Consider the following 27,773-nt stretch of genomic DNA (forward strand, 5'->3'; position numbering starts at 1 on the left):
TGTCATCAAACAGAGGCGGAATGTCGTGTTGCGGGAGAGTCAGTGTCTCACTTCAGCGCCACGCTACAGAGTCGATCTTTGCCGCTGATGGGATTGTCCCGCCCTGGAAGATGCCGGGTGAGACATAAAGATCCACCATTCCCGTCCTGCATGCATCGCCTAGGCACGCAAAAAAGTTGCGCGTCATCCATTTCCCTCTTCTCTCTTTCTAATACAAGACGCCTATCCTTGTCCGTTGAGCTTTCACCTCTTCAACATCTTCCCTCTTTCACCTCCTATTCGCTACCCAAAGCTGTGGAGATGCAAGTCCCTTTTGTGAACCAGGTCTTTGACAAGGACGACGCCAAGGGCTCAAGCCTCCGTCTTTCGGAGTTCCTGTTCCCCGATGCCTTGCAGGTTGAGGAGAGACTCGAGGTTAAGCCCTTGACGCAGGGAACTACGAATGGAGTAAGTGGACTTGACTATCGCATGAGCAAGCGCTGAATCTCGCAGCTTTACAAGGTGACGTATCGGCCCGTTGATGCCGGTGATGCATCAGCTCATGATGCAGTCTTGGTCAAGGTCTATGGAGACGGGACGGATATCACCATTGATCGCAATAGTTTGTGTCCATCGCTTGCATCTCCTTGAAGCATGTCTGACAATTCGAAGAGGAGCTCAAAGTACACCAGCTCCTTGCAGAGAACAAGCTCTCCTCGTCTCCCCTGGTCCGGTTCGCCAATGGCCACGCCTACCAGTTCATCCACGGGAGAACATGCTCCGTCTCTGACATGGCAAACCCGGTCATCTATCGCGGAGTCGCGAGAGAACTTGCTCGGTGGCACGCGACACTCCCAATCGTCGAGCCCAAGGATCCACAGAAGGGTCTTGAGCATGAGCCCAGCGTTTGGGCAACGGCAAAGAAGTGGCTTGACGCTATCCCGAGTCAACCGAAGCGGTCCAAGGCGGACAAGGCCCTGCTCCGCGAACAGTTTCACTACGTTACCGGAAAGTTGCTCCTAAATGACGACAAACCTGAACCTTTGGTACAATTCCCTCATCTCACCGGTCCCTTCCAAACTAAGGGTCCATCCTCCAGGTGCTCGGACATGGCGATCTCTTGTGCGGCAACATCATCGTCCAGGATCTGACCGAACCCACTGAGGCTGCATCTGTCCGATTCATCGACTATGAGTAAGTGATACATCCCATTTCCACATCTCGTCGTGCATTGCTGAGCGCAGCGCTTGTGGCGTCTGCCAGACATGCTACCTACTGTCCAAGGGCATTCGAGCTGGCCAACCACTTTGCAGAATGGACAGGCTTCGAATGCGACTATTCTCTCCTGCCGACAAGGTTAACCCGGCGAGACTTCATCCATGAATATCTCGCCGAAATCGCTCGGCTGCAGCAAGACGGGGATCATGCAGATATCCCGTCCGTTAGCGAAGCCCAAGTGGATCATTTAATGGCCCAAGTGGACTCGTTTAGAGGATTCCCCGGCTTTTACTGGTGAGTTTCTCTCCGACAGGGAAGATGTACCTAGATCTGAAGATCGGGCTGACCCGCCCGCCAAGGGGTCTTTGCGCCCTCATCCAGGCTGAGACATCGACCGGGGCTATCGACTTTGACTATGCCGGATACGCCGAGAAGCGGCTCGCAGAGTATTGGGACTGGCGCAGGGTGCATGACGGAAATGTTGACGCAGATGAGGGCATTTCCCAGAGGGAGGAGAGATGGGCAGCTCCTTGAAAATGGTGGCCCCACGGCCCTCCCTCTGCTGAGAAGACTGACTCTAGAAGTAAGCCACTGTAGCTCAACATGTTTCATTGGATGCTAAGCGATCCCGCCCCTTTAACCGTGTCTTTGACCAAGCCAAAGGGGGTTTGAATCCCAAGCCCTCGGCTGTCGCGCCTTGCCTGTTCAAGGATACCAACCTTTCTTGGGACCCTCCCGGCTTACGCCAACTGAGACAGACCGCCTCTGCTTGAATTCCCCTCCTGAGTGACCCGCGGGCCCGCATAATGTTGCACGTACTGGATCGGCTTGGCGGAGAGATCGGTCAACTGCCGGCAGTTACTCCGGTCCCGTGGAGGGTCTGGATGCTTAAATATGCAAAAGTTTTGGTCTCCCTAGCGTGCGTTGCCATTCACTTTACGGTCAAGGTCTTTTCTTCTCTTTACACTTTGCAATCGTTTGCCGGCACGGCCCGATCCTCCTCTTTTCATTCCTTGATCCTGACACTCTCGGTCACGATGGGGCTGTGGAACCTTGCAACGGGTTTCTTCTCCAGTATAGGAGCTGGTGCCCTTTGGCGGTCTAGCCGAGACCTCAAGATTCTCATCTTGTTGCGCTTCGTGAGGCTGCTTGGCTATGGGGGCACAACTTTTGTGCTCGCGTTGTACCTCAACGCTCTCGGCTTTGAGGACACGCAGATTGGGCTGTTTATGACTCTCACGCTCGTGGGTGATCTTGCCATCAGTTTTGTGCTCACGTATGTTGGCGATCGCATGGGCGTGAGAGTCACTGCCGCTATCGGCGCAATGTTGATGTGTGCTGGCGGTGGTGCCTTTGTCTTTTTGGACAACTTCTGGCTCCTGTTGCTGGCCAGTATTGTTGCAGTTATCAATCCGAGGTGAGTTCAATACATCTCTGTTCCTAAGAAACGAGCTAACGAGAGCAGCGCAAACGAGATTGATCCATTCAAGGCTGTTGAAGAGTCAGCCATCGCCCGTCTCAGCACACCAGAGACATGCAATGACATGTTTGCCTGGTGGTCCATGCTGGGCATGTTTGGCACTGCCGCTAGCAACCTCCTCACCGGCTGGGTCATCGATGCGCTGGAAGTCTCAGGCGTTGAAAAGATTGACTGCTTCCGTATCATATTTCTCGGATACGCTGGCATTGGCGTCCTGAAGCTGTTCTGCTCTCTGCTGCTTAGCTCGGAAGTTGAGCACGTAGCGATCGAGAAAGAGAGCTGCTCGTCCCCGGCTTCTAGTCAGTACGAAGGTGACGACGAGGAGCAGAGCGAGACGGAGCCTCTTCTCAGCGGCAATTCCCCTGATTATGGCGCTGCTAGTTCCAGGACCATATCTTCTAGTAGCACGGCTTCTCAGGAGAAGCGGTTGTTTACCCCTTCGTCCTTTAGCTTCATCTGGAAGCTCTCAGTCGCCATGGCGTTTGACTTTGTCGGTTCGGGCCTCGCGCAGATCTCTTGGATGACCTACTTTTTCAAACGAGAGTACGACATACCCGAAGGAGCCCTGGGCTCTGCAACCTTCACTGCCGGCATCATCTCATCGGTGCTCAACCTGGCCTCCTCTCCCCTATCCAGAGCAATCGGTCAAGTACAGACCATGGTGCTCTGCCACACCATCAACTCTATTTCCTTACTCATGGTCTCCGTACCAGGGAATAAATATGTTGCGTTGGTCATCTTCATCTTCCGCATTGTAACTCGCGAGATTGACAACGCACCTCGGCAATCGTTCATATCCGCCGGGGTTCTCGATCATGAACGTACATCGGCCATGGGTGTTATCAACATCGTCAAGACGGTTGGTAGCTGTTTGGGTCTGTACGTGACAGGCTTGTTTGCGGGGTTGGACCAGTTCTGGCTTGCCTTTATTGTGGCCGGAGCTCTCAAGTTGGTGTATAATGTCTTGATATTGGTATTTTTCTGGAGGAGACGGTAAGAAATGAGTTAGAATAGGAGGAGAGCTAGTTGATCCTGGGGAGAGGATAAACGGAGTTGGTAAAAAGACGCTCGAATCTGTAGATAGACGGAAATGCACATGTCATTGTTTAGGAACATGGCTTTCCCTTTAATAGCTGAGCCAGCGGTCAGAAGAAGTCCTATTGCTGAACATAATGAACACTGTCAACACCCTCAAACTTCAGTAAGAAGGGATTAAGCTTTCATATAACTTCATAAATAGCATACTAAAGTCAGCGTTGTCCTTAAGAACTATTTAGGCCTAATCTCTCCAACCAGTAGAAGCGTCAACCTAGCAAATATCGCATTCCCCTTATCACGCCGAGCAAGGAACCTTGGATCAGAATTACGTCTGCAGCTTCTGGTATTATTTGGCGCTATGATTGGGTCGTTGGTTGGAGGAACAACGCGGGACAAATACAGAAGTCGCTGATCTTGTCCCACCAGGCAGACGTGTCACCCATCCGCCAATCACAACACATTCTCCTTGGCCGGGCCAGAAAACAAACAAGAGGTAGTATTCACGTGTTCTCTCTGGTCCCCACCATTTCCTCACGCATACCCACCTCCTTCACAACGTCTTGCTCAGTCTACATCCAGACATTTCCCTACCCTGGCATAACTCCTCTTCTAACGGTTGCACACAACAATGCCGTTGTGGACGTGCGATTTTGAGAGCTGCCATAGACCTGCTGTCCGCACTTTTGGCGATTGCGTGCTCTGCAACCGCCATTTATGCTCCATCCATCTTGAACCCAAATTTCACACCTGCCCTAGGTGGGAGGTCAGTTTGCCCCTCGCTCCGCCTCCTTACTCGCTAACTCGTCAATTGTCAGGACGCGGACTCTTACGATCCTGTAACCCGGGATGCCGAGAGGCGTGAGCTCACAAAGTTGATCGGGATGATCAATACCCACGCCCTTGAGGAACGAGCCAGTCATTTACGCGAAGGCGTACCCTGCTCTATCCCTCCCCTCCGGTATGATAGATCGACACAAAGCTCTGTGATGGGCGGCATGAACTATCATATTCAAGTTCGCTTTGACGATGGAATCACATGGATCGCCCGTATCCGCAGGTTCAATGCCACGTCTCCCCCAGCAGCGTTACGAGATTACATCATTCAGAGTGAGGTTGCAACTCTTAGGTTTTTGGAACAGACTGCTGTTCCCGCCCCAAAGGTTTACGATTTTGCACTCGAGCATCCTAGCAACCCTGTTGGGGTTGGCTTTATTCTAATGGATAAGTTACCCGGCAGGTCCCTGAGGTGGTCCATTGCAACTCAAGAACAGAGGAACAAGGTCATGGATCAGCTTGCCGACACATTTATAGAGCTTCATAAATCCCCCTTCGATCTTCTTGGCTCGCTTGATAGTCCTGGCGAATCCCATGTCGGCGCATTTGCTCGGGAATCGCTCACCAACCTAGTGGATTCCGAAATGCGAGCCATTGGGCCCTTTTCTTCTCTCCAAGAATATCACATCGCCTCAATTCAACTCATCTTGGATTTAATCATCCAAGAGGAAATGTACTCCCAGCAAGCAGTGGATGCTTACTTGATCCACCGATATCTCCTCGACTTGGTCCCGCGGGTATTACCATCAGCCTTTGATGACAACAAGTTCTATCTGAAACACGGAGACGACAAAGGCGATCATATTCTGGTCGATGAGAGTTTCAACATTACTGGCATTATCGACTGGGAGTGGGCTCACACTGCTTCGCCTGCACATGCCTTTAACTCTCCCATTGGCTTTTTACCAGTTGCAGACTTCTACCGTGGTGAAAACAACCTGGGTAGCGACGAGGTCATTTTTGCACGCCTGCTTGAGGAGAAGGGCCATCAGGACTTGGCCCGTTTTGTTCGAAATGGTCGGTTACAACATAGGTTCGCTTTCTGCTGCGGATATGATCTTGCCGACTGGGACGGATTCCTGGGCCTGTTTCGAGGGCTTCGAGATGCTGTGGACGTGGACGGGGGTTTGGAATGGAGTGAGTGGAAAGCCGTCGCGCTGCAACGCTACCAAAACGATCCTGGGTTGCAGCTCCTGCTAGCCAGGCATAACGACTCCCAGATTGATTAAGTTAAGGGGATCTGAACGGGCTAAGCTCACCCAACAGCGAGGGTGAGGTAGTGACAATCAGGTCCCAATGCAAGTCGAAGATCCACATTGATTTGGCAATTCAACAGAGTACTTGGATGCTACTCTTTGCATGAATCAGTGACTACAATTACACTGCAAGCGATGGTTCGACTTAGACTGCTATCTCGCTATGGACCACACCCGACTTGTCATAAGCCATGAAGCCAGTGCCCTCTCGACAGCCAACATACTCGGCGACGATATCTGAACCCTTCATAATGGAAGTTTCCTCCCATAGGTTTATCTTGCCCACGCCATCCCCCATCTCTCCTCCTGGTCCGTACGTCTCCATCCAACGTTTGCGTAGCTTGACATGACCTCTGTGAACTCGACCAACCCTCTCGAACTTGCTGATATCCATCCAGTAAAACATTTCAATCTTTCTGTTGTGGTTCAGGTTGATTGGGCCTGTATCCTTGAATGTTCCACAGTCTGAGACGTGGCCCATCCTCACGTCGAACAACCCGTTGGCAGTGGTATCCTTTCCTAAATGTTCCATCCATCCCGTGACGAGCTCGTCAAACTCTTCAAACCATAAATCCTTCTCTCTTGTCGACATGCGTGTGTGGTCTTGCCCTTCGACAAGAAAGCAAATGTTGTCTGGAAAATCGGTGACAAGTGTCCTCCCAGGACGAATATCTGACGTCTCTGGAACTCGGGAAGGCATCTCCTCAAGCGAAGACGCAAGCTTGTCATCCAAATTGGCGTCCGGGATGCGATGTCGAATGCATCCCCAATATCCAATCTTGTCACTGAACGGCTCCATGTTTCCAAGGCCATTCAATCCATTCTTCAACTCGGCGGTGCATGCGTTCTGCACTCTGCTGGGCGACACTGTAAGAACTTCTCGCCACATGCCTGCGTCTTCTGGAAGATTGTCCCAAAAGTCTTTAACAGCAGGCTTGGACCACCATCCTGTGTGAGAATCCGGCCACCAATATGAAAGCCAGATCTGAGTGGCAAATCCATCGTTTCCAGGAACAGTGATTCGATCAAGATGGGCTTGCCCAGAGATGAGCTCGTCGAACTTTTGAATGAGATCCAGCTGTCGGCCGGAAGGACTCTGGCCTTGATACTGGATACCGTATATTCCGTAGAGAAACCTATCTTCAGGTTTGAAGCTTGCTCGGTAAAACATGATGAAGTAGATCAATCGCGACTAGATTGTCTGTCACAAGGTAGAAACCTTTGGTTCAATGAATGATAATTGTCATGAGACGAAGACGACTGCGGGAAAGAGTGTGATATTTATAGACTAGAGACAAATCAAGTCATGTGTAACATGTTTTACTCCAACTGTTGACCGCCAAGCATCATGTTCATACAAAGAGAGCCTCACACTAGCCATTTGGCCTCATAAATCGAACCAATACCACGACAAATGATTTTGCTTATCTGCCGTGATCAGCTACGGAATCGGAATCACCTTACCCACGAAAGCTTATTCCGATCATAGATTAACATGACACTAAATTAAATCTCGTGTATTTATCCTATGGCACGTGTGAGCGGCAACGATAGCTGCATTGATAGGTGCATTACCCGACGACCAGTCTATCGGGTCTGGGGACAAGCAAGGGTCCGAAACCTTATTTCCAGACTAAAATGGCCCCTATCCTTGATAGCGATTAGAACTTGTCATCGGAATAAGATAAGAAACGTCGATTCCGAGATCTTCGTGACAAATTGCGGGGCAGTCTACGAATCCGTTGATGGGACAGATAAGAGAGGGGGGTGATTTAACATAAAAACCATAATGCAGCCGAAAAGTGTTCAAAACAGCATCGAAACGACGATTCTTGGTTTTTCAACAACATCTACACAATGTCATCTCCCATAAAAGTCGCTGCTATCCAGGCCGAGCCATGCTGGAACGACTTGAAAGGCAGTGTTGCCAAAACGACACGACTGATTCAAGAGGCTGCGAGCAACGGTGCCAAGGTCGTTGGCTTTCCTGAGATTTTCATCCCAGGATATCCATGGTGAGTTAACCTGCCATACTTGTGTTACCATTTTCCAATAATAATTTGCTAGGACAATTTGGGCCAACTCGCCTGTTAGCAATGCTGGTTTCATGAACGAGTACTTTCACAATTCCCTTGAAAAGGACTCTGAAGAAATGGAGGAGATCAAGACCGCCGTTCGTGAAGCCGGCGTCTTTGTTGTGCTCGGCTACAGCGAACGATATAACGGATCCCTGTACATTTCTCAGGTGGGCCAAACAATCCGAGTATACTGCAGCAACTCGAGACACTAACTCGGCTATAGTCCTTCATTGATGAGACCGGCACTATTGTTGGCCATCGACGGAAAATCAAGCCAACTCACGTTGAGAGGGCATACTGGGGCGACGGTCAAGCAGACTCAATTAAAGCTGTCGTGCCTTCATCCTTTGGTAACATTGGCGCTCTGAATTGTTGGGAGCATACTCAGCCTCTACTACGCTACTACCAGTACTCTCAAAACCTCGATATTCAGGTGTCTAGCTGGCCATTATGCTGGGATCCTCTGGAGGGTCAGCCGTGGCCATATCACTTGACCCCTCCGGCCTGCAACGGGTTTTCCCGGGTGATGGCGATGGAAGGAGCTTGTTTCGTCTTGGTCTGCTCTCAGGTCCTAACCGAAGCCAGTAAGGCTAACACGAGGTTGGAAAACTTTGACTATGCTCGATGTCCTGGTGGTGGTTTTAGCATGATTTATGGACCTGACGGCTCTGAGTTGTGCAAGCCTCTGCAGCCAGGAGAAGAGGGCATTCTCTACGCCGACGTTGATCTGAAGATGCGAGCCATGATGCAGCAGAATCTCGACTTGGTGGGACATTACTCGCGGCCTGACTTGCTGAGACTTTGGGTGCAGACCGAAGCTGCTGTTCCGGTTGAGGCCAAAAAATCGTCAGAGTGAGGGCGGCGGGTTTTAGTTGAAGTAATAAGCAAGAGTATTCAAAATATAGTTTTAAAATGAGCTAATAAAATCATTTCTTTTTTTTGTAAGCGGTATCTTTGACCGTCGTGGTTGAACTCTCATTCGGGCTTGTTATTAAAGATAAAAATCGCTTGGGGAGAGGGTCTTGGCCACTCCCAGCATATGCTCTTCTTTCATTCTATGGTCTCTCAGTCTAATTGTTGAATTGCTTCTTCTCCTTATCCAGCCTCATATGTCTTGGTTATCTAAATTTACCGACCCTCCTTTTTGATCAATTTCTCACGCCCATCCCCTTCCTTGGAAGCTTTCCAATGAAGTCCTCGGACGTCGAGCACTCAACCATATCCATCTCCTCAAAGGCTTCATACAACGACCCCAAGCTAGCAGCGCTTTCGTAGCTCAGAAACAGTGCCCATATCCTCCTCAGCGCTGTTGTCGAACCCAAAGGCCTATGGAAAGGCAGTTGGTTTGACGTCCCCATGATCCCCGCCAAGTGCAGATGAGTCCTCCGTATTGGGTGAGGAGTATGAGCCAAGGGAGTTCCTATAGGAGGAGGGCGAGGAGTTACCCATACTTTCTTCAATAGGATGTTCAGATTCCTGGAAAGAATGACGGGTCCGTCGACCGTGGCGATGGTCTTTCTGCTCATATTGTTCACCTCGGGCAGCACCTGAACGACCCCTGCCGTAAGATGAATGAGGGTGGGCATCGGGGGTGAACGATCCCCTTTTATGGCTCGAATCGTGCGGCCTATCTGGGCCTGAGTACCGGTGATCATGCTCGGTTTGCGACCAACCGCCATCGTGGTACCGGCGACGGTTTGTCATATCCTCTTCATCTTCGTCGCGACGATAAGTCCTCCTCGGCGCATCAGGTGCAGGAGGAGGGGGTTCGCTCAAACCGGCTTGGTTACCGTCTCGTGGTAACGGGCTTCGTGATCGTGGTGGAGAAGTATCGGAGTCGGATACGCCCTTCCATTGGCGGCGACGCGATTGTGAATCTGAGCTAAACGTCGAATTTCGTCCTCCTGATGAAACGGAGGTGTTCTGTTGACTCGTATCCGACATCACAATGACTTGTCTGAAATCAGACCTCAAAGCTCTCAGCTCGGCCATTACCGACTCCAAGCCATGCCTGGCGTCCTCGGTGGCAGCCGGTGCTCTCTTCTTCGGCCGGGGATCTCGAAGGAGCCTCTCTTGTAAGATTCTCATAGAATCTTCCAGCCTCTCCAGTCGAAAATCCATCTCTTGCCTCTGTGACTGTTGGCGGCGCCTTTCTCTAGCCTCTGGTCTGGTGGTGCTGGCCGGTCGTTCAGCTTCCAGCTTTTTCTGCCGTTTTCCCTCTTCAAGCTCGGCTAGGCGTTCACTCTTGAACCTTTCCCAGGCAACCATTTCCCCTTCCTTCTTTCCTTGCGCCAGTGCTCTGGAAACGTCCTGCTCGGCCTTTCCCAGCTGTTCTTTCAGTTGCCGGATTTGGGCTTCACATTCTTCACGAACTTCCTTTTCTATTCTTTGTCTCTCGTCTTTGGCTCTGTACAAAGAAACTAGGTCTCGTAGTTGGCGTATGCTGGATTCGGCCTCAGAGGGTTCTGTAGGGGGTGGTGATGGCTGTTGTAGTGGCTGTTGTAGTGGCTGTGGTTGTGGAGCGGGGGGATAAAATGGACCTGGATGGTGAAAGGGCGGCAGACCCAGGGGATGCATATAGGGAGGGTTAGGCTGCTGCCCGTAAAAGGGGGGCATCTGTTGTTGCTGCTGAGGGGGTATGTTGTGCGGATAGGTAGGTTGAAGTCCGGGTGGTGGAAAAGTCTCTTGCCTTATGTCGGTAGGGGGGTAGTTGATGTGATGCGGGGGATAAGGGGCATCATAAGACTCGGCGGCCGTCCCTTGACTAGGTTGTAGATGACGTGGGTCAGGACGGTGTCTCGATTGGGCACGAGGCTGACCGGCTCCATTCTGCCAGTGCGCCACAGGTTGGGCCGCAAACTCCTCAGGGATAAATCGTCGTGTGCGGTTTGACGGGCCCGGTTCACTATCATCTGGGTAACCATCAGAGTAGTAGCCGTCGTGTTGAGCCATGGCAGGTATGCCGCACTGGGCTTCTTCTTGGCTACGGATATACCCTCAGTTGTGGGCTCATCACACCCACTGCTGCTGTAAACTCAATGATGGTAGGGTTGAGAAAACGATATGAATGGACGAATGGTTGTTCTGGCAAGAATTGGAGTCATTTTCAAAATGAAGGATAATCTTTATGGAGACTTTTCAAGAAGCTTTATACCATGCTCTAATGGCACCTAAGGTGACGAAAGAAATAGAAAAACCAAGGCATAACTTCGCGCCAGGCAGCTGAGTGCCTTGCTGAAGCACGAGATCAGGCGCCCTCAACACTGCCCTATTACTCTCAAGACTTGGCCAGCATACGTGGCCGAGTAAAGGCGACCATGCCCCGCGCATGTGTGGCAAATCAACAATGCCTCGCGTGTGTGTGGCCGAGTCAAATAAACAATGCCCCGTGTGTGTGGCCGATGTGTCGGATGACTGGTCGCCTTGCACTTTGCTGCATAGTGAGCGACAGCCGGCATGAGGCCAACTTTACGTTCGTATTCAGAGCCTGATTTGTATGATTTCAACCTGGAAGGGGGGTCTTCTCTGGCGGGCGGTTAGGAGACCCCGCCTTCGTCTGAATGTGATAAGACATACTTAAGTTGGCCATCTACAGCTGCTCTGTGAGTGTCAACAAGCCATCATTGGCAGTCTTTAGAGTATCTACGCGCAGATGGGCCACAATCGTCGGCTATCGCTCCCCGTGAGCGGCTTGCCAAAAATGTTCTCGCCGACCACGACCGCGAACAATTACTCAACCGGTAGCCAACAGGTGGCCAATGGCAGCGGTCATATCTTCTCGACCAGTGGCTCTGGCGTGCAGCTCAACATTTGTTCTCCGACCGGCAAGCTCAATACCCATCACGCCTTTACTCCACCAGATCGCTGACCCCTATTACAGGCGATACGACCAGTTTAGGGACATTACTGCAAGAAGTGGTGAACTCTCAGATACGTGATGGCGAGCCAGATTGTAAGTCGGCCTCTGGGTCGTGACACCAAGCTACCCATTGAACGCTAATATTTGGCCAAGATGTAATCTTAGCCAGGACGTTCACGCAGAAGTTGGCTCAGCCTTCTGTAGACCCTAGCTACCGCCACGCCGATCTCCTCCGACAGGCGACGCCGGGGACTGGAGAATGGGTGCTATCTAAGGAGGAATTTCGCAACTGGGAGGGCAGCTCAAGCCTTTGTCGGCTTCTTTTCGTGCATGGAAACAGTAAGAAGCTACTATCCCTTTCCTATATTGACTCTGCTAATCAGAATTGCTCCAGTCGGGTCCGGAAAGAGCATCCTGAGGTAAGCCAGCCGAACAACGCCCGAAACATGAGTCAGTAGCCTGTACTGATGCATTCTCTGAAGTGCCATCATCATCGATTCCCTGCAGAAGCAGTATCACGATAACAGGGACATAATCTGTGTCTACCTGTTTTTTGATGAAGGAGATGCCGAGATGCCTTTGGCAGACGCCATCTGGGCAGGCCTGCTGCTGCAGCTGCTGCGGGATCCAGGTCGCAGAGGCATTTCGAAGGCGCTGAAGTCTGAGGTTGACAACCGCCTCGGGGAACCATGCGCCCCTCATCCTTCCAAATGCCTCGAACTCTTCAAGGCGCAGGCTGAGACCTTCGACACAGTCTACCTTATCATTGATGGGCTGGACAACTCGGGAAATGAGAAAAAGCAACAAGATATCCTGAAAGCAATCAAGGGCCTACCGAGCAAAGTCAAGACCCTCATCACTTCAAGCACAGAGCTCGACATTCAGGATACGGAAGCCAACCAAACACTGTGCCTCAGGCCGCATGAAGCTGACGTAACCGCATTCGTCAAAGCCCAGATCGAAGATCATGCGAGCTTCCATCGGTTGCTGCAAGAACATCAGATGGTTGATCAGGTGACTAAATCGGTCATCGATCAAACACTGGACAGTGGAATGTCAGTATCTCCTTAAAGATTGTTTGGCTCGGCACTAACAGCGTCCAGATTTCTTCTTGCCAAGCTCTACTTGGACGCCCTGCGCGAATGCAACACGCCGAAGAAGATCGAGGATGAACTCAACCAACTTCCAGACAACCTGCACAAGATGTTTGAAGGAGCGATAAAAAAGATTGCCGCTAAAAACCGCTGCGATAGCGACCTGGCGAAGCATGTCCTAACTTGGCTCGTGCATGCCAAGGTCGACTTGACCATTGACCAGATTCAGGATAGCTGTGCCTTTCTGGAAGGCAATGGAGGTTCTTGGCAGCGTCGTCGACCGTCAAGAGACTCGTTGGTCCGTGTTTGCGCCGGCTTAGTGGTTGAAGATGACAAGCGTACCCTTCGGCTCGTCCATGAGTCGGTAAAACACCATCTTGAAGGTAGAAATGTTCTCTATGAGAATGCCGACCTCGAGATCGCCAAAGTTTGCCTCTCGTGTCTACTGGCCGATGACTCCAGTGCCAACGTCGAGACACCATTACTCGAGTACGCATCCAATTACTGGACGCACCATTGTCACGATGGCCAGGATAGGAACCCTCAGGTGGAGGCTGATGTCAAAAAGTTTCTTTGCAGCGAAGGAAAGCTGGCGAGGGCATTCAAGTTGACCCCTGGCGTCCCTAGTTGCAAGCTCAACGACATCACTGGTCTACACGCTGCTGTGTTCTACGACCTTGGGGACTGGGTCACCACGCTCATCAAGGACGGTATTGATGTCAATGCCCGGTGCTCTGACGGTCAGACCCCGCTACATTGGGCCGTGACGTTGGGTCGACATCAACTTGTCAGGTACCTTCTTGACAATCTTGCGGACCCCAACGTAGCCGATACCTCTAGGGATACGCCGATTCACAAGTGTCTGGCGGAGCCAACTATGGGCAGCCTTGAGATCGTGCAAGCCTTGGTGGATGGTAAGGCGAGGATTGACCTAAAAGGCGCCAAGTTTTTGACACCTCTGTCGTTGGTGATCAAGTATGGGCATACGCCGATTGCCAAGCTTCTCATCAGGAAGATGGAGGATGTCAATGCTGAGGTCATCACACCAGGGTGGACACCGCTGAGAGAGCTGCTCAATCATGGCCATGAAATGGCCAGTGAGTTCGAGGAAAGCTCCGAGCCCACCGGCCATTCTTCTACGAATGGATGGAGCCCTTTGAAGCGCGCCATTGATGACCATGTCCACCAATTGATGCAGCTTCTGCTTCAAAGAGGTGTAGACCCCAACCGTCCCACCACAGATGGTTGGCTACCATTGATCTACGCTGTCAAGATGGGGCGGACCAAGACGGTCCAGCGACTTTTGGATAGCAAGACCAAACCAGTCGATGTAAACGTACGGGATCCTAACAGCAAGATGTCTCCGCTCTGTCTGGCCCTGGTGTACAAGAAGAATATCATTGTTCGACAACTGGTTGAGGCTGGATCCGATGTCAACAAGAGGAACGCCCACGGCCAGACACCACTCATTCAAGCCGTTCAGTACAATGACCAGGATCTTGTGTGGCTACTGCTCGAAAAAGGAGCACAGCCAAACGCACTAGACGACAAGGGGTGGTCTGCTCTCCATTATGCCATCAAGGCCAAGAGAAAGGACGTTATCTGGCTCCTGGTGGCGAAAGGCGCAAATTTACAGCTTCACGGTGACGGTGCTCCGAGTTTTCTGAGCCTTGCTCTCTCTATTAACGATGTCTCTGTTGCCTGGCTGCTACACGAGCATGGAGCCGACATCCACGCAACCGACGGAGACGGAAGGACGACTCTTCACCAGGCTTGCATCGAAGGCAACCTACCATTTGTGCGACGTCTTCTAGATATGGGATCCATGATCAACTCTCAGGATCTGACATATTCTACCCCGCTGCATCACTCGGTGAGACGGCAGCGGACGGATGTGATCGATCTCCTTGCATCTAAGGCACCGAACTCAGGCGGCCTTGACGAGCAAGACGAAAAGAGCAACACGGCTCTCATGTTGGCAACTATCATTAAGAATCGAACAATGGTTGAGTCGCTGCTACGCTATGGAGCTTCATGCACTGTGCAGGACGAAGAGGGACTGACGGCGCTGCACATAGCCGCTAACCGCGGCTTCAACGACGGACTGAGGCTCCTGGTCAAGGCCGGCAACGTTAACCTGGCGAACAAGAGGGGATACACCCCCCTCCATTGCGCTGTGGTTAGCAAGGAGGCCAACGCCGATACCCTGGATATTTTGTGCGCCGCGGGCGCCGACCTGGACATGGAGCAGGAATGGGGGTACTCGCCCTGCACGCTGGCAAGGCATGTGAGGAAAGGAGACTTTGCCAAGCAACTGGCGGCATACAAATCAACAGGCTAGAATGCTACGAGTAATGGGGGCATTTGTAAGGAAAAGCATGAGTAAAATCAGGAATCTTGATTCATTCAAGGCTTACTGAAGCGGTAGGTTGCAGGCGCCGGTTGTTTTCTTTTTGGGTGGAGAAACGGAATGCAGTAATTCACTCTCTCTAAGCACACCTCGCCCTTACCAACCCCTTATCTCTCATAAAAGTTCCAAGTTCCGCCGCTAAATGGCCCATTTATTTGCGTGGCTGTACCGCTCACAACATTTTGATCCCCTGTGCCGCAGTGAACATACTGCCTCCCCGACCCAGAATTGTTCAAGATGATGGGCGGGCGACGAGCTGGCTGATCTTGGATCATTATTTTGCTCATAAGCCTCTCCATCTGCTGCCTCGTCGCGGCCCTGACGGCGTGGTTGGTTGCGAGGAGCTGCAGGTCCACCAGGATGCCTGACATCAGGGACTCGACCTTTTCCGCTTGAGGGATCGTTTTCAAGGCCCTGAGGTATCTCTCCCTTCTTGACGCCCGCTCGGAGGGGATGACGATCTGGAAAATGTCGAGAAGCACCGCCGCCCTGTTGGTGCACTTTTCGAGGGCCAGTGTGAGGGTCGCGTGGGACTCGGCGTCGAGCGCGTCTTCGTTGAGGCCGCCCGTGGCCAGTCTCAGGGTGTCTTGGACGAGGGGGAGACGCGCAGCGGCGTCGCCGAAGGACTGCGGGAGGTCTGAGGCATTAACGGCGGCGCGGTAGATCTTGATGGAGGTGTCAATGATGGTAATGATGGACGAGATGACCCCCGTGACGTCTGCAGCTAGCATTATGATCCTTGTCTAGAGGAAGCAGGATTTGCTTCAGGTGCGTTTCTCGAGTGTGAGCGGAGGGGGAATGAGCCAATTTCACCAGCCAAATTTTCAGCCCGACGGTATGCCAAGCATAAGTGGTTACACGGTGCTTGCCCGACGCATATATCGCCACATCTGAGGCTGTGCTGGTCCATTGGGAGATCAGGCCACTTGTAAATATCAGCCACGACTTGAAACTTACAAATCCAGCCGTAAGCATTCGTGGTAACACAACATCCTCACTAGAGCCCCTATTGACTGATAAAGGCCAGTTTGAGGCCTCCCTGCATTCAGCCAACGCAACTCAAGTTGAAAAAGGAACAGAGGCCTCAGCCAACGGACTTGAAACGATAGCCTGCTTAAAGAATTACGCGGTGGCTCTCCGAGGACCATACTGGCTGGTCCGTCCGTCAGCAACCGCACACCACTAGGAAGAGTCCAAAGGCGAACTCAAGCTTCTGCGGCCATGCGAACCATTTCAACCCATAATGGCCGGTCAAGGCTGCGTTAAGCCTTGGCCAAAGACGAAACGCAGCCTACAAGCTGAGCCACCACAATGGTTGCAGATGTTGCTGAATGGATGCTTTTCTAAGTTCCCAAACAACATCTTACGCCAAGGCATTTTCTTTCAACTATCGTAATCACACCGCTACAACAAGTGTAAAAACTGCAATAATACATTTCTTATTCGTAAATGAGCCTCGTTTGACGCCCAGTTGCCTTGAGAGAAAGTGGCCCCCTCGAGTTGCAAATAGGGCAGCATTGTCCGCGATCTGAACTGATCACTTCCAGCTTAACCTCTTTCCCACAAGTTTCTTCTCCTGTTCTTGATCAACTGAACCAACACACATCGTCCCAATGACACAGAGCGAGACAGCCCAGGCTCTTGTTGAGTCCCTCAAGCAACTCGACAACGGGCTGGGCCCCTTGGTCAAACTGTGCTGCCCGATTGGCAAAACGAAAGATCAACTCCCAGAATTTTGTCTCGTCGCCAAGCACCTTCCACTCTTGCGTGACGTCTTTAGGGACATCTTCCAGAGCTTGAGCTCCGTGGACGAAGAGAAGGAGTCTCTGGAGCTGAACAGCCAAAACTGCCTTGTCATCCGGCAGGCCGTTGAAGGGCTCGACAGCCAGATCACTTATATCCAAGAGCTTTTCAACGCAGTCAAGGAGAGCCAAAACAAGGTTGAGGACTATCGCAGGGCCGTCAGAAACGGCAACGGCAAGAGATTGGAGGTCGTCATGGCGGATATCCTCAAGCCCGCTACAGATCCAGCCGTGCACCCCTTCGTGGCAGAATATAGGACCGAGCTCCTACAAAGCGCACTGAGAGAGTTCGAGACATTCAACTCTTCCCTGGAGACTGAGTCTCGGAAGGGTGTCACCACGCTGAATAACTTCGGTGCGGGGAGTCAGTTGTATCACGGTGGAAGCGGCAACATCAACAAGTGCGATGGTGGCCTGCAGATCAATGGGCAAAACAAAGATGCAAAATACTACTATGGAACAACGGCAAACAAGGAAGATTAAAAGCGAGAAAGGGGGGTCGTCTTGCCAGGGTATTTTAGCGGGAGCCAAGAAGTTGAATTAAAAGCCATTACGTATTTGTGAGCCTGGGTTTATTTACATTTCTTCATCCAAAGTTCCAACTTGCAGCTTTGAAAGTCGTATATGTCAGATACCGTCAAATTTTGTTCTGGCCAGGCCCCCTACCCCTGTTTAACACCACAGTCTTGGGGCTTACCCAGTTCCATGTAGTCACACAACAAGGCACTTTTTGCAATCACTCCCCTCTTTCGCCTCCCTTTGAAAGTTTATAGCTCCACGATGTGACTCGCTACCCCAGCGTCCATAGTGCTCTCTGAAGGCGAACCATCCAATTCATCCCACTTACGACACATCTTTCCGAGCAACCAACCGCGGAATCGAAAATGGATGCCCAAAATTCCAATGCCAGTCCACGGTGCCGCCTCGGCTGAGTAGATGGTCAGGCCCAATATGTCAATCCTGGCTGAAAATACAAGGGCCAGTATCGATACCGCGTCACCTCCCGCATCGATGGAAACAAACAAGAACGAGATACGATGACGGATCTTGGTTTTTAAATCTCCCAGTAGTATCTCGAAACCCAATATCCCAGTTGAACTGCTGTAAGAACCGCCATCAACGCCACGGGCCATTCGATATCCCTCTCCCTCGCGAGTTGTAGAGCAAAGTACAGGCGAGTCTCGGCGTCGCTGATGATTGACGTAGTAGCTAGGCAAACAAGCAGAATCTTGGCGAGTGTCCATTTGTCTCTGTAGTACCTGCACTGGGCACTGGTACCAAGTTGTAAGACTCAGGAAGATGAGAATGTGAGGCTGGGCTTGAAGAGACACTTTGAGTTCCTGGACCACGTTGTAGACGCCAAGTGGTATGCCCGCAAAGGCCCACGAGAGGTACATGAGAGGATGAAGTCCGTCGGTGCTGTCATGGCAGAGGTGTGGCCTCGGTCAGGGATGGTACTTGGATTAACAACAGTGAAGATGAACGATAGTAGAGCTAAATCATACAAGAGGATCATGAGTGATATTAAAGACCGTGAAAGGATTTATCTCTTGTTCAGCGCCCTCTTTTATGAAGCTGGAAACACCATGATATCGAACCAACCAATCACAGGGCAGCACTCAGGGACTGATGTTGGAACTGACCAATGAGAGCCATGGCCCTAACAACTTTGTCTTGACTTCGGTCGAACGCTCCCTTCTTTTATTTTTCTGCAACAAATCTTACGCTCTCCTTTCTCGTTAAGTACCTGTTCCGCTCCCATCCATCCATCAGCACCTACATGCCTCCTCCTTCCGACGCCTCCACTGCGACCAGATGGCTCGCCGTCTCTCGTCGTGATCCGCCGCCAATTCGTCCTTCCTCTACGGAGTCAGATCAACCCAGATATTCTGCCGTCCAACCTGTCCCGGCCGCGTTGCCAGACGATCCAACGTTATCTTTTTCGACAACCTGCACCATACCTACCGTGCAAGAGATGTCACCATGCACTCTTGGCTGGGATAAGGAGAGCTTGGGCCGAACGCTGTGTAACCGCGCGCGAGCCATAATCACTGCAGCCGTCGAGAGTGGAACGCCTTGGACGGTGGACAGTGTAGCTCAAGAACTCAACATCACGGGTGCACATCTCCACCGGCAGTTCAAGAGGCATTTTGACCTCACGCCAAGATCGTTCGCGGCATCACTCAGCAAGGTCCACATGACGTCTGATGGCAGCACGATGTCGCACCAAGACTGCCAATCAGACCTGCTGGACTTGGCACAGGATTGTCCACACATACAAGATGTTCACTTCCCGAACCTCCCTTTCAGCTTGGATTTTGGCGACGGACTGGACGATGTTTACTTCACGTCGCCTAATATTCAGAGTCATTCAGAGAAAACATGTACTGAGCTGAATCCGTCTGAGACTTGGAATTTCGATATACAACAGCTTCTGAGCATTGAGGACGTAGTTTATGATGTAGAAGACGAATAGAGCCAAGGCAGACCGCCTCTCGCTAAAACTTTGCTAGTGCTTGCGAGTGGGTTCAGGGGGGGTCGATGGGTGACCATTCACTAAGAATGCTCAAGCAGCTGTCAGGAAGTTGTCAAGCGTAGTCTCTGAACATCCCATGTTGAATCACAGCACAGTTGTTTCGCCAAAAACAAGCTGAATCGTGCCTTTGGATCAAAGCCTGTTGTGGGGCTACGCTTTTAAGCCGGATTCATATTCGAGGCCTGTGAAAGTATCACCCGTTTGTCGACTCTTTGAGGGACCATAGACTGCGCAATCTCACTTTCGACTGCTTTGAGGCATTTCTGTCTCTTTCGAGACGGTCCAATTCAAAGGGAGACCGTGGGCAGCCACAGTGTGGCTAACAGACAGACTGTCTGGCAGACCGTCTGAGTCCGTCTGATAGACCGCAGACCGATAGACCGGCCAATTCTCGTCAGACCGTCAGACCGGATAGGCCGGTCTGACTGGGTGGTCTGAGTCGGCCTGGGTTGGCCGAAATGGGCTAGTGTGTTTCAGTGCCGCTATTGGCCCCCTATGCCCCTAGGAATTAGGGGTAGGTTTTTGTTTACTTACCTGGCGCGTCGGCACTTGCGAATAAACTATTGCAAATATTCTCGCTTATGTTCTGTATGTGCGCATCTATATCTATACCCGCATTATAATATCTTCTAGCAGGAATTCGAGCCCCGTGCCGTCTATACCATAGTCTCTTACGTCTTATTTGCCTTCAACCTCGACCGATACTACCCCGGGGACCATGGCAGGCGATGCTTCCTAGTGTGAATTTAATATCGATTGGGAGAATATATGGCACTATGGAAAAAGACTTGTGGGCGTCAAAAAGAGACCTTATTATAGACGGGTCGTCGGCATAAAGATGAAGGAGTCATAGATATATCAATATGGTGTAAATTTAGAGCATAAGGGGGTACGTTACTGGCTTTATAGACTCTGCTATGAAAAGAGGAGCTATTCGACGGCTCTGTATGCCTTATCGGGGATAGCCCACGCCGCGAGGCACCTACTCCGTTAGCACTAGATCATAGAATTTGGTGGCATTAATCCCGGCTTGATAACTCCGTTTACCTTGGTAGCCACGTTAATGCCCTCTTCTGTGCGTCCTTTGTCGCGATAGGCTAGCCTAGGCTTTTAGCTGGCCTCCTACTTCGATGAAAGGTTATGGAAATCTCGCTTCGTGGATTGGGTTATCCTCGAAGATATTACCTTCCGGTAAGCATTAAGCGAGCGGCTTCGGTGGCTGATAGTAAATGGTGGGGAGCTTGCGAGTCGGCTGCTTCCTGAGTATCACATAACGGTCTGCTCGTGGATCTGTTAAACCTTTGAATCTAGACAATAGATTATCTTCAATCTTGTTTAGGGCGCAAAGAGCTCTACTTACCTAAGCTTTAATCTCTGGACTGCTTTAAACGGGTTCTACTATATCGGCATTGTCGGTCACTTTGTTGATAGCGAGGGCGAAAAGCGGGATGTCTTTCTTGGACTGCTACGCCTCGTTGGTCTATACTCTGGAGAGAATATGGCTCCGTATGTCAAGGAGGTAATCGATCGCTATGAAATGGGGTTAAAGCTTGGATACTTTATGCTTGATAACGCCGAAAGTAATGATACTTGCCTAGAGGCTCTGGCTAGATGGTTCCCGATGGACGTCGGCCGCCGTCGCTTACGCTGCATAGGCCATATTATTAATCTGGTTGTCCGGGCTGTTATCTTCGGCTTAAACGTCGCTAAATTCGAGGCGGAGCTTCGTGGGGCTACGGATGAATTCAGTTTTGATATTTGGGCTAAGAAGGGGGCCATTGGTCGGCTCCATAACCTTGCTACCTATATCCGTCGGATGGACCAGCGACGATAGGCGCTGCGGCGTTTATAGACCGAGCTCGCAGGGGACGATGTGATATTTATATTAGAGGTCGTCGTTAATGGTAAGACACGCTGGAATTCTATTTATATTATAATTAGACGCGGTAAATTTCCGTTATCCGCCTCTACTGGACGTTTTTGCTGACGTAGGACCGGCTTATCCTAGCACTTGAACTGCGCAGCGCTATCGAGCTCTATTAATCTCGCTGGTAAAAGCCTAAAAGTAATCCTATTCACCGTGACTTGACGAAAGATTTCCTGAACGCCACGGACTGGGCTGAACTGGAGCGCTTCTACGACTTCCTAAAGCCGTTTTATATCCTTACGAAGACTATAGAGGGCAATGCCAGTAAACCGGGCGCAGAGGGCGGGCATGGTGCTATATGGGAAACTCTTAAGACTATGGACTATTTGTTCGTTAAATTTAAGTAGGCCGCGGAGGAAACTCGGTTCGAGGAAGCCTCCTACTTTAAGTTAGGAATTGACTGCGGATGGGCGAAGCTTGAAGACTATTACGTCAAAACGGACTATATACCCGTCTACCGAGTAGCGCTAGCGCTTTACCTATCTTATGGGTTTGACTACTTTGAGCGGCACTGGAAAAACGCGATGAATAGACCGCAGTGGTATAGCGACATGGAGTCCGCTGTGGGTGGCCTATTTGATGAATACGTTCGACAGGATGAAGTTGAAACTTAAGCCTAAGCGGGTCTTTGGGAAGACGAACCCGATGAGATCGAAGCTGATGTTAACGACTACAGTTCATTTGGGAAGAGGTCAATCCGCTCATTGCATACACAACGAAAGAAGGCTAAGGCAGTTAGCGAGCTTGACTTATTCCAGGCACGGCTAATCTACCCCTAAGATCTAGACGTTGCAAACCCTCTTGAATAGTGGAGCCGACATCAATTAGAATATCTAGTCTTGTATCGAATGGCGCTAGATCTGTTCTCAATTCCTGGCATGAGTGCTGAATGCGAGAGAGTGTTTAGCCAGATAAAGAAGATAATCACGGATGAGCGCAATAGGCTAGCACCTAATATAGTCGAGGCAGATCAACTCTAAAAGCACTGGTTGATGAGAGGGCTAGTAGTGTAGGAGTTAATGCTTGGGTACGAAGAGCAAAAGGGTTTCATTTTGTAGTCATTTAACAAGCCCCCCTTTTTTTTAAGCAATACGTGATCAGACTGCTAGACCTAGACCGACCGGGCCACTGAAGCCAGGCAGACCTAGACCGACAGACCGGGGGCCCCGATAAACCCAGACCGACAGACCGGAGGGGTCGGTCTGGGTCGGTCGGTCTGTTAGCCACACTGGGCAGCCACACTGAGCTCATGTACCAGATACACGTCAACATCTCTGGCTTCTCGAACAACCTTTTCCGCCGAGTGATTAATGATCTCTGGCAGACAGGAGTGGCGTGTTGCTCTCTCCTTCAAGATCTCGATGATGGGAAAACACGTTTGAGGGCGTTCCGAGGCTTGTTATCAAGTCTCCAGGAAACTTCTTTACGTAAATGTTCCCATTGGACTTAATCATCCACCACTAACCCTGAGTCGGTTCGTCACGCCTCTACGACGTTACCCGCCGCCTTGTGGAACCCGAATCCTTCGGTCCAGGGCATGCCTCGTCGTCCTGTAACTTAGCAAGACCAGGATCATTGACATACGAGACTTTCCACCTATCCATCATGTCGATGACTTGGCTGACCATGTTTTCAGTTTCACACTCCCTGATCTGTGGTTGTCAGGCTCGAGCCGAGTTTAATGAGCGATTTGCTGATCCTCTTCAGTTGCTGTCTAGCAACTGGCAATACCGACTTAGACAAGATGTGTGGGCCAGTCCTGCTGCAGGTTGAATCCTACTGAAGCGGAAGCAGCCGAGGAAGTTAACGCAGATGGAGAGACAGGGTGTCACGTTGTCTGCGCTTAGAAGGGGAGTGGTGGATTCGCTAACCACATCCAGGAGAGTGAATCAGAGGAGTGGCAAAGGAGCGGCATCCTAGCAAATAGAAATACATAACGTAACTACCCATTAGAGTATGGTAGGTGGAAACAGCATGGCCAAGCATTTCCCAGACTAGCGGACCGGGCCGGCGACGAAGGGACCTGATCCCCTGGGCGAGCATCTGTGCAAGAGTAAGTGCCCATTAATCTTAGACGAGTTCAACATATTATGACCATTTTATCATACGACTCTACTGTGTATGCGCGACTAAGTCCTCTCCGGCTACACAGCCGAAGCGACATAGCAGTCTTGCCTCTGCCACATCAGGCGACCCAGTGATCATCGGGACCCAGTGGCTCGTAAGACTTTCCACTCTCCAGCAATATCAGAGGATGTCCTTGGAACAGAAGTACACTTCCCTTACGCGAAATGTATTTAATGGGAGACAGGAACAACTCCCAGTCATAAAACAGACTGCTGAAAAAGTCACTGGGTACTAGATATTCCCCTTGGGCTTGCACAAATTCTGATCCCTGTTAAGCTTCCTGCTCGTCCGCATCCCGGGGTGATGCTCCACGGTCGCCCCATACCCCAGTCAATCTCGGCAGCGGGGGCCGAAGGATCGCTTAGATCCCACAATGGTTCCATCTACGCATTTAACAAGCGGGTCAAATGCGAGCATAAAATGGTCTGGGCTCCAGTCAGCTGACTTAGCGATACCATCGAGTTCTAGATCGCATATCCGAGTGTCTGTTGGTTCGACGGGGACTTTTGGGATGCTACGACATGGTAGGGGGTCCTGGCGAAGAAGCATAAAAACTACTGGAACCAGCTAGTCCATGTATTAGTTTGCATGTTATACGAAGCGGCGTATTGGATGCGGCGCAGCCTCACAGGCCCTTGCCGGTCAATTAGGCGGTCCTATGAGCTGAAGCGCATTATGCCGGAAACATATGTCCTGCGGCAAATAGTTGCAGGCGTAGATCAAGCGCTTCGGGCTGTCGCCTCAAACATCTAGACGCCGACGAAGCGACACAAACGCTCGGTCAGTGAAAGTGAAAGTTTACACTCCTATGGGATGATGAGCTTCATTTTTATTAGTGGATTTACTTCCTTCTAAAAGGCAGACTTGTGGCACAGTTAGCTGAGACCCATCAACAAGTCCGAACCCCATGCTCAGTGTGCTTGGGAGCTATTCAGATCACACTTGCCGGACATGAGGATCGCGTAGATGGACATCATGAGCTTCAAAGTCTTACGAGACAATTAGTATCTCCAATTTAGATGGAAAAGAGAAGTATAAGAAGCTGATAAGCTGCCATCATCTCTGCTGGCTTTTCATCCCTCATCACCAGCATCAGCATAACACCGACAACCAAGCAAACACAAAAACATCAACTCCTCCAACAAAATGAAGGTCACCTACTTCCTCTCTTTCCTCACTCTCGCCTTCGCCGCCCCCGCGGCAGAGGAGGCCAGCCTCGCCGACTTTGAGGGCGTCGTCGACACTACCGACCCCGTCATTCAGGGCGCCTGGAACGCTGGTGTCTCTTACACCGAGGGCAGCACTGCTGTTGAGGCCCGTGACGAGTCCACCCTCCAGGCTCGTGCCTGCAAGGACCGCAAGGGTTTCAGCCTGTGCATCGCCGTTTGTAACACGGGATGCGCTGTTGGATGCCGCTGTGGCAGCTGCTTCGCCATTTGCCGTAGGTTTTCTCTCTCTGGTTGGACAGAGACAGGTTTGCTAACTGAGTCGTAGCCCAGCAGTGCAACCAGGGCAAGTGGAAGGGCTGTTGGTAAATGTCTTGAGTCTCATTTTGAGTCGCGAGCTTCTCCAAGGGAAAAGAACAAGAGCACGCGACTTGAATTCAATGCGATATAGGAAAAATGTCTTGACACATAGCACAGGGCTGTGTGCTGTTGCCTGACTACTACACATAGGCTCATAGGAAATTTAACGACTTGGTCGATTACAAGTTGGAATACCGCGGCTGTGATTGTTACGCACACACTGTCATGCACTTCCTGTAGAATGATAAACTAGGTTTAGGCACAGTCCGGCCCAAGCATGATGAGCGGGTGGCATCGCGTGATCAGGACCTACATGTTAAACAATAAAGGGCTCTCTCTGCCTTGATAGTATACCTTGCAATGTCCATGAGAATACCGCCCATAAGAAAACCACCACTCAATTACGCCAGTCCAGGGCAAAGAGAACCACTCAGGAGACCCATCGTCAAGAGTGTTGTCGAGCCATAACCTTGTTGCATATGGCCCGACGGAACGATCCCGTTTGAAGGCGAGGTGAAGCCTGCTCTTAGGTTGCACCAGAAGAGGTTCACCAAGACAATCCAGTCGGATTTCACCAACGCATGCCCGCTCCCCATTTGCATACTGAAAAATCAATCCGCTCATATGCGAATGGGTCGCCAACTTGATCTCGCATGGCGTGACCTCTACTACATCCTCGAGAGACGCAGCAGAGTAGAAGTATTCGACAATTCCATGCGTTTTTGGACATGACATTGGTGAAGGCATCGACAAGGTAGCATTCGGATTGCCCACGTCCTTGGTACCCAGCAGATGGACCCCCAGACGTGAGTGGCTGAGGAAAAGGCGGCTGGGTCCTTCTGGAAGTGCGCATAGCTGCGTCCAAGCTAGGTGAATACCTCCATTTCGCACTAGCAGATGGTTTGATATAGACAAACCGATTACGGTCTGTCTTGCCTTGTTTGTCCTCATCTTTCCAATTGTCAGCAAGACTACGCGTGGGAAGTAAACAACTGAAGCTTACCAATAGCCCCATATGGCCATCCAACCTACCACGACGACCCCATATCTCCAAGATGCGTTCCCCAGAACTCATTGGTAAATATATCCAGACAGCGCGACCATAGGCTGCCAACAAGTCTTTGTAGAATGACAAATTCTCACCAGCCTTGTGTGCGTGCAGCATCATCAGTTTGCCGGACCAGCATGCAGAGTACCCCACCACGTCAGGGGCATTGAGGTCTAGAGGGACCATCCGAAAGGCGTTCAGTTTGGGGCCTGAATTCGGATCATGGTTGAAAAAAGTAAGGTCCCGGAACTCGGGTTCTGTCATCGGTAGACGCCATAACTTGGTGGAGACGGCCGCTGTCGACACGACACGGCGAAGCTTCAGACCCTTTTCAACATGTCAGTGAAAACCATCGCCGAGTCGTGCTCTTGGGAAGAAGAACTCACGTCGGATTCTATCTTGACTCTTCCGGAAACGAGAGGGACAGTCCGCCACCAGAGGCCTCGTGCGGGTCGCATACTTGGCCTAGACTCTTGTGTTGCACCAAATACCAACTCTCTAATGCCTAGGTGATCCTCCAGGACGTGCAGGACTGTAGCAGGAGGCGATTCGGCACTCCGAATCCGACGGGCTGTAGATGTCTGACTCGCTTGATTCGACACATACGAAATGTACTGTAGGCCCTCGATGTAGACACAGTCGGCCCAGATTTCCAACGAAATGTCGACGTCACAGTCTCGACTCCATCGTGCATCCCACGCCTGCTGGGATGCAGCAATCGCACATTCACGAACAAGGTTCTGTGCAACAAGCAGTCGAAGTTCCATCGGCAGACGCAAGTGCATATTGCTCATCCTATCTGCGAGAAGAGAAAGAGCCCACACACGGCGCCTCTCTTCTTCAGATACATCCGGTTCGAACGAGTATTCCGTGGCGCGCAAAAAGGCGCCAGAGGGCAGCGCAGTGAGTGCAAGACACCCAGCATGGTAGCCGAGGATTCGGCCACTAGTGTGCCGTCCATACCACATACAACCGGGGATGCAAGGTCGGAGGAGGACTTTGAGGTCCTCGTCTATGTGGCTTGGCCCGAAAGGGAATTCACTGGACAAGCGGCCATCGACATCTGCAGGTCAGGCCCAGTCAGCATGGAAACTACGCACTGCATGTTGGTGGGCGAATTTACCTGCAATCACTTTGTCTTCCGACTGAAAGAGGAACTGACAAAGTCGGCACCTGTCGGAGATGCAGTGAAACGAGCCATGCCCTGCCATTTGGTCTGGTTGAAGTGTGGATTGGCGACCCATGATCAGGGGGTGCCTGAGACTTAAATAGCCGCCGCAAGCGGGTTGGCACGGGTTTGATTGGTCGAGTGTGAGAGCTGTTTGATTGGTTTAGCGCCACCAAGACACAGCATGACAAGCTGAGTGTGTGGATGTCTGTCGCAACAAAAGACGAGATGACTGCTATCTTGTCATTCACAATAAAGTAGTAAAAGTATCTTCCCAGGCCTAGCTATATTTCTATTTCATGCATTTACAGGCTTGAACGCGGAGTCTTCACATCAGGCTTAGTAATCTTGAAAGACAGAGGCAACTTCTCGTTTGATCGTTCTACGGAGAGC

The 27,773-nt window shown here is 51.1% G+C and overlaps 12 protein-coding genes across 12 annotated transcripts; 7 read left to right on the forward strand and 5 right to left on the reverse strand.

The window, feature by feature from the left end:
* Nucleotides 1–300: 300 nt before the first annotated feature.
* NECHADRAFT_37289 (uncharacterized protein) lies at nt 301–1,731 on the forward strand (the record flags this gene model as incomplete). Its single annotated transcript, XM_003042818.1, has 6 exons — nt 301–447; nt 493–601; nt 652–1,025; nt 1,079–1,173; nt 1,243–1,416; nt 1,557–1,731. The coding sequence occupies 6 exons, from the start codon at nt 301–303 to the stop codon at nt 1,729–1,731; spliced, it is 1,074 nt and encodes a 357-aa protein (XP_003042864.1).
* A 503-nt stretch (nt 1,732–2,234) lies between these two features.
* NECHADRAFT_37222 (uncharacterized protein) lies at nt 2,235–3,674 on the forward strand (the record flags this gene model as incomplete). Its single annotated transcript, XM_003042819.1, has 2 exons — nt 2,235–2,614; nt 2,663–3,674. 2 exons carry the CDS (start codon nt 2,235–2,237, stop codon nt 3,672–3,674), a joined length of 1,392 nt encoding a protein of 463 aa, XP_003042865.1.
* Nucleotides 3,675–4,710: 1,036 nt separating this feature from the next.
* Nucleotides 4,711–5,778, forward strand: NECHADRAFT_37196 (uncharacterized protein; the record flags this gene model as incomplete). Its single annotated transcript, XM_003042820.1, has 1 exon — nt 4,711–5,778. The coding sequence occupies one exon, from the start codon at nt 4,711–4,713 to the stop codon at nt 5,776–5,778; it is 1,068 nt and encodes a 355-aa protein (XP_003042866.1).
* A 172-nt stretch (nt 5,779–5,950) lies between these two features.
* Nucleotides 5,951–6,976, reverse strand: NECHADRAFT_78327 (uncharacterized protein; the record flags this gene model as incomplete). The annotated part of the gene is made up of 1 exon (XM_003042912.1): nt 5,951–6,976. The coding sequence occupies one exon, from the start codon at nt 6,974–6,976 to the stop codon at nt 5,951–5,953; it is 1,026 nt and encodes a 341-aa protein (XP_003042958.1).
* Nucleotides 6,977–7,662: 686 nt separating this feature from the next.
* Nucleotides 7,663–8,739, forward strand: NECHADRAFT_92236 (uncharacterized protein; the record flags this gene model as incomplete). Its single annotated transcript, XM_003042821.1, has 3 exons — nt 7,663–7,820; nt 7,873–8,050; nt 8,107–8,739. 3 exons carry the CDS (start codon nt 7,663–7,665, stop codon nt 8,737–8,739), a joined length of 969 nt encoding a protein of 322 aa, XP_003042867.1.
* A 470-nt stretch (nt 8,740–9,209) lies between these two features.
* Nucleotides 9,210–10,835, reverse strand: NECHADRAFT_78329 (uncharacterized protein; the record flags this gene model as incomplete). The annotated part of the gene is made up of 1 exon (XM_003042913.1): nt 9,210–10,835. One exon carries the CDS (start codon nt 10,833–10,835, stop codon nt 9,210–9,212), a length of 1,626 nt encoding a protein of 541 aa, XP_003042959.1.
* A 4,518-nt stretch (nt 10,836–15,353) lies between these two features.
* On the reverse strand, nt 15,354–15,977 carry NECHADRAFT_78331 (uncharacterized protein; the record flags this gene model as incomplete). Its single annotated transcript, XM_003042914.1, has 1 exon — nt 15,354–15,977. The coding sequence occupies one exon, from the start codon at nt 15,975–15,977 to the stop codon at nt 15,354–15,356; it is 624 nt and encodes a 207-aa protein (XP_003042960.1).
* An 882-nt stretch (nt 15,978–16,859) lies between these two features.
* Nucleotides 16,860–17,531, forward strand: NECHADRAFT_78332 (uncharacterized protein; the record flags this gene model as incomplete). The annotated part of the gene is made up of 1 exon (XM_003042822.1): nt 16,860–17,531. The coding sequence occupies one exon, from the start codon at nt 16,860–16,862 to the stop codon at nt 17,529–17,531; it is 672 nt and encodes a 223-aa protein (XP_003042868.1).
* Nucleotides 17,532–17,675: 144 nt separating this feature from the next.
* NECHADRAFT_78333 (uncharacterized protein) lies at nt 17,676–18,445 on the reverse strand (the record flags this gene model as incomplete). The annotated part of the gene is made up of 3 exons (XM_003042915.1): nt 17,676–17,716; nt 17,746–17,805; nt 17,896–18,445. 3 exons carry the CDS (start codon nt 18,443–18,445, stop codon nt 17,676–17,678), a joined length of 651 nt encoding a protein of 216 aa, XP_003042961.1.
* Nucleotides 18,446–18,828: 383 nt separating this feature from the next.
* On the forward strand, nt 18,829–19,524 carry NECHADRAFT_78334 (uncharacterized protein; the record flags this gene model as incomplete). The annotated part of the gene is made up of 1 exon (XM_003042823.1): nt 18,829–19,524. One exon carries the CDS (start codon nt 18,829–18,831, stop codon nt 19,522–19,524), a length of 696 nt encoding a protein of 231 aa, XP_003042869.1.
* Nucleotides 19,525–24,784: 5,260 nt separating this feature from the next.
* On the forward strand, nt 24,785–25,404 carry NECHADRAFT_106005 (uncharacterized protein; the record flags this gene model as incomplete). The annotated part of the gene is made up of 3 exons (XM_003042824.1): nt 24,785–25,079; nt 25,133–25,169; nt 25,323–25,404. The coding sequence occupies 3 exons, from the start codon at nt 24,785–24,787 to the stop codon at nt 25,402–25,404; spliced, it is 414 nt and encodes a 137-aa protein (XP_003042870.1).
* Nucleotides 25,405–25,473: 69 nt separating this feature from the next.
* Nucleotides 25,474–27,317, reverse strand: NECHADRAFT_78336 (uncharacterized protein; the record flags this gene model as incomplete). The annotated part of the gene is made up of 5 exons (XM_003042916.1): nt 25,474–26,030; nt 26,082–26,115; nt 26,168–26,539; nt 26,599–27,157; nt 27,313–27,317. 5 exons carry the CDS (start codon nt 27,315–27,317, stop codon nt 25,474–25,476), a joined length of 1,527 nt encoding a protein of 508 aa, XP_003042962.1.
* Nucleotides 27,318–27,773: the final 456 nt, after the last annotated feature.

Source organism: Fusarium vanettenii (assembly GCF_000151355.1).
Source record: "Fusarium vanettenii 77-13-4 chromosome 3 genomic scaffold NECHAsca_31_chr3_5_0, whole genome shotgun sequence".
Lineage (NCBI taxonomy): Eukaryota > Fungi > Ascomycota > Sordariomycetes > Hypocreales > Nectriaceae > Fusarium > Fusarium vanettenii.